The sequence below is a fragment of the Schistocerca nitens genome, chromosome 6 (assembly GCF_023898315.1).
Source record: "Schistocerca nitens isolate TAMUIC-IGC-003100 chromosome 6, iqSchNite1.1, whole genome shotgun sequence".
In the NCBI taxonomy this organism is placed as follows: domain Eukaryota; kingdom Metazoa; phylum Arthropoda; class Insecta; order Orthoptera; family Acrididae; genus Schistocerca; species Schistocerca nitens.
In genome coordinates this window covers 357,349,349-357,358,455 of record NC_064619.1, presented here as the reverse complement: position 1 = coordinate 357,358,455, position 9,107 = coordinate 357,349,349, and the positions used below count along the sequence as shown (strand labels likewise).

Here is a 9,107-nt window from a genome sequence, read left to right as displayed (position 1 = left end):
GTGCTTCTCATTAGTTCAGGACACTAGTCTTATTTTTTCGGCCAAAGGGCGTAAGGGAATATTATTTTCTCACGGAATGTGTTACTCGATTTTGTTGCTTATTGCGTATCTCAAATATTCATTCTCTAATAATCAAATCATACAAAAACGCTGTTACTCATTACACTAATTTTGATGTGTTAATTTAAGACAGCCTGTGTTGAAATACTTGCTTCAGTGGAAGAATAACTTTAGGACTAAACTTTTGGCAATGCATGGATATTGCATTGTGCGTCATTCTGTTGCAGTGAGGTAAATCTAACACCAGGAAATATATATTTTACTCCACTTTGGCGTTTCATATTACTTGGCGGCCAGGCTTGGAGGTATTGAGTAACGACCAGTGATTCAAGAATCCGTTGAAAAATTTAAAATGAAATGTTATTTATGTTACTGATTTTCTGGCTTCCAATTCAGTACACTGTTTACAACGATTATTGTTACACATTACAGTACAATGACATGATTTCAGTAATATTTTATGAGTTACAAATTAAAAAACAAAGTAGATAATAAATTATTCTTCTACAAGCACTTAGATTGTTCCTTATCGCGTCAAAATGCATGCTGGAAATGCAATTATTTATATTATGTGGAACAAATTATTTCTGATATTGATTAATCAGAGTTTTTTATCAGTTTTCGGTTAAAGCCAGGGAAGTAACAGATATTTTGAAGTACAAAGCTGTAGCAATAAAAGACTGTTTTTTAAATAAAACATCATTATTTGTTTAATTTACTATATACACAGTTATTTTAATATAAGTAATTTCGTAATATAAGAAACACATTTTGGGGTATGTAACATTAATGTCTTTATTACTTTTTACTTCAGCCATCAGTGTAGTTTTCTTCTCTTTGGTCACTTGTCAAGAATACTAATCGATTCGTAGTCAGACGTTATAAAAACTGAGGTAGGACTCGGGAAACTGCTGCTGTTCCATTAGCGCACCAAAAAGTTATTTGTTTTGTATCGCTTAAGCTTCTCGATCACTTATGATGGCCCCTGTCTCTGCTAATCCTTATGCGCTTCAGGAATTACGTTTGTTTGCAGCTTATCTGTTGCACCTGGTGTGCGTCTGACAGTAAACACAGATATGTCTCTACAAGCAACATTTACTCTACCGACGCGTTACATATCATCAGATACTTACAGTGTATCACCCTTATGCTCTTTCGGTATCGTCGTGTATATACAAACTTCTCATACCTTCTTCTTCCACGTTATCCATGAGGAAGGAATTACTAGTTCTCGGAGCTTAACTGCAACATGCGTGCAGTCTCCACGTAATCTTATGAAACATCTACGATGTTCCTCTGTCTTGGGACGACAGATGTTACCCTACATTTTAGTGAAGGCATGCTGCCAGCAGCCCCACCATACCAGTTCCCTTATGTGCCTGCAGAGGCCCGGCCAACGCCTGGGCTGGCTTTAGCTCCACGTGTGGCCGTAGCGGTCCTGATGATGACGCTGGTGGATCGCAACGCCGCTGACTGCACCCTGCGCTGCTGCGGCGCAGGCACTCCCGGTGCAGTGGGCGAGTACTGGGCGGTCCCCACTTCGACTCCAGGCATGTGGCTGACCATGTGAGAGCGTAGGTTGTTCCTCCGCGAGAAGGAGCGGCCGCAGTGATGGCAGTGGTACGGCTTGATACCCCAGTGCGACCGCGCGTGTAGCGCCATGTTGCTGCGGTCCGCGAACTGTTTGTCACACACCTGTTGGTAAACACACACCGTGAGCATTCAGTCAGAGCGCTGTTTATTATGCTGAGATTTCGCATAAACAGCATACAAGTGGAGAACTCTGTGATGCACTCTTTATGTTTAGTGAACTCTATTTAACCCTAGATCACTAAACGCTTGTAAAATTTACGACCGCATTACGACCTAAAATATGACATTTTGTGTTTAATTTGATATGTAACATATCTTTGGAGAACTAAATACTGTAATGAAATAGTGTGTAACCCATGACTATTACTTACTTGGAATAAAATATGAAGTAGTAAACTTCACGATGGTTTGGTAGCAATGTAACATTTTCCTCCCTTTAGTGTCCTAGGGATGATAAGCACCTATGAAATTAGGGACTGATCTCAAACTTCAGTTTCATGACGGGAGCGCTGCACAGTTCACAAGGGTACTTGTGTGACTCGACTTTCGGAAAGTTCCTTGCGTACGTTTGCTAAGTATCCTACGTACACACGTTTCTTAGAATACTAGTCAGCAGGTAGGATTTTGTCAGTTTCGAATGAGATAATTAATACAGAACAGAGTCAGTTGCATTAATTCACGCAGCATTTGGAAGCTACATCAACTTTATTGTTACTATAGACTGAATATGTATAAAGAAATGTTGTAGTGCCAGTTATACCCAGTTTCTCTACTGAGGTCATTAACTTATGCTAAAGGTGATGGTGTAAAGTTTATGATCACCAAATTACCGATAAATGTCTGAGTCAGATCCAAAACTACTCCATCCGATGGACACATCAACAGATCATAATCAACATTGTCTTGTTTCATTGCTCAAGTGACCCACAAGCGTTGTGGGATTCAGTCAAGTCACTTGCACACAACATGGCAAACAGGAAACTTTATACACCCGAAAAACTGGTTTTTGTACGATCCTCGGTTAAGAAGTGTAAATTATTACATTCGAAGTTCTGTTAAGACTTGGCCACTCCGATGTACTGCTGCGAGGTCAGCATACTCAGCACATAACCTCTTAAGTCACTGTGTAGCATATATGCTACATTTGTTCCCGATATTTTTTCCTCGCGAAACAACAGCTGCAGGCAGCAAACGCGGAGTCTATTGTGTTCTCTGAGATCAGTGCAACACGATGCTAACTTTCTGAAGATTCTCAATCGCGCCAACAGGTGTCAGGAGAACTCAGAAGTTGCGAGTTATCGTCGGTGGGGCCATGAGTCACAGCAGACGAGGTAAATGTAGTTTTAAATTTGGTTTCTAAATATGTTTTTTGCAGTTACGCAATGCTAAATGTTTATAAATTCCGCAAACACTCAATTTTAAAAATAATATTTATGTTTAACTATACTTATCTTCAGTTGTTTTACATGTAGAGTATGTGCTACATTCGGCAGTTAGCATTACAAAGTGCCTCAAAGTAAAATTGCACATAATATTAGTGTGGAAGCGTTGTTTATGTTCAGTGTAGTACATTTATACATAGATTACATACAAAATGCGTTGTTAATTACAATTACATTTTTATTGTGTAATAATATGACATAAATACACAGAAAACTATGAAAATTTCGGTTTCAAAGAGAGAATTTTCGATTTCTAGGACTATCAGCAGAAGACATTCTGCAGCTTCTAGAGGTATTTGATCTATGTAGCTCTGATTTAGAAATTGAAGATAATGAAGATGATGATGATCTTCCATCTGGTTGAGTGGACAATACTTTGACAGATGAAGTTATTGATGAGGTGGAAGAACTTGTATGTAATGAAAGTTTTGGAAGAAAATCATCTCCTCCACAAAGGATAAGGAATGAAACACAAAAGTGGAGGCATAAACCTGAGTAAGTATTTTAAAACAATTATTACTTAAACATGGTTATAAGTGTACCTAAGTTCACAGCACACAACTCATGTTCTAGGGGTGGGAAACTGCCCCTAAAGGCAAAAGGATCAGCAATGATCAATGGAATGAGGATGCAGAAGGCAACGGAAACCACTGCATTATAGACACGTAACGTGTATCCTCCGGACATGTCGCCCGTTATTGAAGAAGTGTCATGATACAGTTCCCCACAGTCGTTTAATGAACAAAGTGAGAGCATATGGACTACCAGACCAATTGTGTGATTGGATTGAAGAGTTCCTAGATAACAGAGCACAGCACGTCATTCTCAACGGAGATAAGTCTTCCGAGTGATTTCAGGTGTGCCGCAGGGGAGTGTCGTAGGACCGTTGCTATTCACAGTATATATAAATGACCTTATGGATAACTTTTGAAGTTCACTGAGGCTTTTTGCGGATGATGCTGTAGTATATCGAGAGGTTGTAAAAATGGGAAAGTGTATTGAAATGCAGGAAGATCTGCAACGAATTGAAGCATGGTGCAGGGAATGGCAATTGAATCTCAATGTAGACAAGTCTAATGTGCTGCGAATACACAGAAAGAATTATCCTTTATCATTTATCTACAATATAGCAGGTCAGCAACTGGAAGCAGTTAATTCCATAAATTGTCTGGGAGTAGGCATTAGGAGTGATTTAAAATGGTTTAGCAGATGCCAGACTGAGATTCATTGGAAGAATCCTAAGGAAACGCAGCTCGAAAACAGAGGAAGTAGGTTACAGTACACTTGAATACTGCTCACCGGTGTGGGGTCCGTACCAGATAGGGTTGATAGAAGAGATAGGGAAGATGCTACGGAGAGCAGCGCGCTTCGTTACAGGATCATTTAGTAATCACGAAAGCGTTACGGAGATGATAGATAAACCCCAATGGAAGACTCTGCAAGAGAGACGCTCAATAGCTCGGTACAGGCTTTTATTGAAGTTGCGAGAACATGCTTTCACCGAGGAGTCAAGCGGTATATTGCTCCCTCTTACGTATATTTCGCGAAGAGACCATGAGGATAAAATCAGAGAGATTAGAGCCTACACAGAGGCATACCGACAATTTTTTTTCCACGAACAATACGAGACTGGAATAGAAGGGAGGACCGATAGAGGTACTCAAGGTACCCTCCGCCACACACCGTCAGGTGGCTTGCGGAGTATGGATGTAGATGTAGATGTAGATGATGTTCTCTCCATTGGCACAAGATTCCCGAATAGTCCCTTATTCGGATCTGCGGGAGGGGACTGCCAAGGGGGAGGTTACCAAGAGAAAAAGATTGAATAATCAGCAGAAGGATAACGTTCTACGAGTCGGGTAGTGGAATCTCAGAAGCTTGAACGTGGTAGGGAAACTAGAAAATCTGAAAAGGAAAATGCAATGGCTCACTCTAGATATAACAGGGGTCAGTGAAGGGAAGTGGAAAGATGACTAGGAATTCTGGTTCAAAAAAATGGTTCAAATGGCTCTGAGCACTATGGGACTTCACATCTATTGTCATCAGTCCCCTAGAACTTAGAACTACTTAAACCTAACTAACCTAAGGACATCACACAACACCCAGTCATCACGAGGCAGAGAAAGGATTTCTGGTCAGATGAGTATAGGGTAATATCAACAGCAGCACAAAATGGTGTAACAGGAATAGGATTCGTTGCGAATAGGAAGGTAGTGTAGAGAGTGTGTTTCTGTGAACAGTTCAGTGACGGGGTCGTTCTTATCAGAATCGACAGCACACCAACACCGACAACGATAGTTCAGGTATACATGCCGACGTCGCAAGCTGAAGATGAAGAGATTGAGAAAGTGTATGAGGATACCGAAAGGGTAATACAGTATGTAAAGGGCGATGAAAATCTAACAGTCATGTGGGATTGGAATGCCGTTGTAGGGGAAGGAGTAAAAGAAAAGGTTGCAGGAGAATATGGACTTGGGACAAGGAATGAGAGAGGACAAAGAGTAATTGAGTTCTGTAACAAGCTTCAGCTAGTAATAGCGAATATCCTGCTGAAGAATCACAAGAGGAGGTGGTATACTTGGAAAAGACCGGGTGATCCTGGAAGATTTCAGTTATATTACATCATGGTCAGACAGAGATTCCGAAATCAGGTACTGGATTGAAAGTATTACCCAGGAGCAGATATAGACTCAGATCACAATATCGTAATGTGAAGACTAGGTTGAAGTTTAAGACATTAGTCAGGAAGAATCAATACGCAAAGAAGTGGGATACAGAAGTACTAAGGAATGACGAGATACGGTTGAAGTTCTCTTAGGCTACTGCTACAGCAATAAGGAACAGCTCAGTAGGCAGTACAGTTGAAGAGGAATGGACATCTTTAAAAAGGGCTATCACAGACGTTGGGAAGGAAAACGTAGGTAAAAAGAAGGTAACTGCGAAGAAACGATGGGTAACAGAAGAAGTACTTCAGTTGACTGATGAAAGGAGGAAGCATAAAAATGATCCAGGAAATTAGGAATAGAGAAATATAAGCCACTGAGGAATGTAATAAAAAGGAAGTGCAGGGAAGTTAAGACGAAATGGCTGCAGGAAAAATGTGAAGACATCGAAAAAGATATGATTTTCGGAAGGACAGACTCTGTATGCAGGTAAGTTTTTTCGGAAGGACAGACTCTGTATACAGGTAAGTTAAAACAACCTTCGGTAACATTAAAAGAAAGGATGGTAACATTAAGAATGCAACGGGAATTCCACTGTTAAATGCAAAGGAGAGAGCGGATAGGTGGAAAGAATACATTGAAAGCCTCTATGTGGGGTAAGATTTGTCTGATATGATAGAAGAAGAAACAGGAGTCGATTTAGAAGAGATAGGGGATCGAATATTAGAGTCAGAATTTAAAAGAGCTTTGGAGGACGTAAGGTCAAATAAGGCAGAAGGGATAGATAACATTCCATCAGAATTTCTAAAATCATTGGGGGAAGTGGCAACAAAACGACTATTCACGTACATGTGTAGACTGTATGGGTCTGGCGACAGATTTTCTGAAAAGCATCATTCACACAATTCCAAAGATGGCAAGATCTGACAAGTGCGAGAATTATCGCACAATCAGCTAAAGCTCATGCATCGAAATTGCTTACAATAATAATATACAGAAGAATGGAAAAGAAAATTGAGGATGCGCTAGATGACGTTCAGTTTATCTTTAGGAAAAGTAAAGGCAAGAGAGAGGCAATTCTGATGTTTCGGTTAATAATGGAAGCAATACTAAAGAAAAATCAAGACACGTTTATAGGATATGTCGACCTGGAAAAAGCTTTCGACAATGTAAAATGGCGCAAGATGTTCGAAATTCTGAAGAACGTAGGGGTAATCTATAGTGAGAGACGGTCATATACAATATGTACAACAGCTAAGAGGGAATAATAAGAGTGGACGACCAAGAACAAAGTGCTCGTATTAAAAAGGGTGTAAGACAAAGATGTAGCCTTTCGCCCATACTGTTCAATCTGTACATCGAGGAAGAAATGATGAAAATAAAAGAAAGGTTCAGGAGTCGAATTAAAATTCAAGGTGAATCGATATCAATGATACGATTCGCTAATGACGTTGCTATCCTGAGTGAAAGTGAGGAAGAATTACATGATCTGCTGAACGGAATGAACACACTAATGACTACACAGTATGGACTGGGAGTAAATTGAAGAAAGACGAAGGTAATGAGAAGTAGTAGAAATGAGAACAGCGAGAAACTTAACGTCAGAATTGACGGTCACGAAGTAGATGAAGTTCTCTACTTCGGCAGTAAAATAACCAATGACGCCCGGAGCAAGAAGGCCCTCAAAAACAGAATAGCTATAGCAAAAAAGGCATTCCTGGCCAAGAGAAGTCTACTAATATCAAATAACGGCCTTAATTTGAGGAAGAAATTTCTGAGAATGTAAGTCTGGAATACAGCATTGTATGGTAGTGAAACATGGACTGTGGGAAAACCGGAACAGAAGAGAATCGAAACTTTTCAGATGTGGTGGTACAGACGAATTTTGAAAATTAGGTGGAATCGTAAGGTAAGGAACGAGGAGCTTATACTCAGAATCGGAGAGGAAATAAATATGTGGAGAACACTGATACGGAGAAGGGACAGGATGATAGGACATCTGTTAAGACACGAGAGAATGACTTCCATGGTAGTAGAGGGAGCTATAGAGGGCAAAAGCTGTAGAGGAAGACAGATATTGGAATACATCCAGCAAATATTTGAGGACGTAGGTTGCAAGTGCTACTCTGAGATGAAGGAGTTAGAACAGGAAAGGAATTTGTGGCCGCATCAAATCAGTCACAAGACTGATGACAAAAAAGAAGTCATCATGTTTAAGCTCAGTGGCCTTGAAATGCGACGATGACAGTTGGAACAAAAGAGACACATTGGTTTACCTATTCTCTCTACTGAAAAGAAATCCTCTACTTACTCTCAATTAAACACTCAAAACTCTTATTCATACATACACTTCTCATACGTCATAGTAACTATTTGTGTACCATCAGTAATTACAGTTTTACTTAAACGATGTTTTGCAGCCAGATTAACACTCATCTTACTTACAGGAAGTGTGTGGTATACAGCGTTATTAGTGCGACGAGAAGGGTACGCATGTACAGCGTTGCCAAGTCAATAAGATCTGCACTAGGCCGAGGCAATAGAAGGATACCGTCATAGGTCAGCATTTTGACGGCCTCTGATACACACTGAAGAGCCAAAGAAACTGGTACCCCCACCTAATATCGTGTAGGGCCCCGCGATGACGCAGAAGTGCCGTAACACGACGAGGCATGGACTCGACTAATGTTTGAAGTAGTACTGGAAGGAATTGACACCATGAAACCTGCTGGGCTGTCCATAAATCCGTAAGACTACGAGGGGGTGGAGATCCCTTCTGAACAGCACGTTGCAAGGCGTCCCAGATATGCTCAATAATGTTCATGTCTGGGGAGTTTGGTGGCGAGTGGAAGTGTTTCTGGAGCCACTCTGTAGTACTACTGGACGTATGGGGTGTCGTGTTCTCCTGCTAGGAGTGCCCAAGTCCATTGGACATGAATGAATGCAGGTGACCAGACAGGATCCTTACGTACGAGTAACCTGTCAGTGTCATATCTAGACGGATCAGGAGTCCCATATCATTCCAACTGCACACGTCCCACACCATTACAGAGCCTCCACCAGCTTGAACAGTCCATGGATTCATGTGGTTTTGTGCATATCCGAACACGTCTATCCGCTCGATACAATCTGAAACGCGACTTGGCCGACCAGACAACATGTTTCCTGTCATCAACAGGTCGATGTCAGGGTTGAGGGGCCCAGGCGAGGCGTAAAGCTTTGTGTAGTGCAGTCATCAAGGGTACACGAGTGGGCCTTCCACTCTAATAGCTCATATCGATGATGTTTTGATGACGCAGCATTGAAATCTGCAGCAATCTGCGGAAATTTTGCACCTCTGTCACGTTGA

At 41.0% G+C, this 9,107-nt stretch overlaps 1 protein-coding gene across 1 annotated transcript in view; it reads right to left on the bottom strand.

The window, feature by feature from the left end:
• Positions 1-595: 595 nt before the first annotated feature.
• The window catches only part of LOC126262488 (zinc finger protein 384-like), a 463,059-nt gene continuing 454,547 nt past the window's right edge, over positions 596-9,107 (bottom strand). The window contains exon 8 of the mRNA XM_049959153.1: positions 596-1,755. Coding sequence (XP_049815110.1) covers positions 1,432-1,755 — 324 coding nt within the window. The 3' untranslated portion in view covers positions 596-1,431. The remainder of the gene's footprint in view (positions 1,756-9,107) is intronic.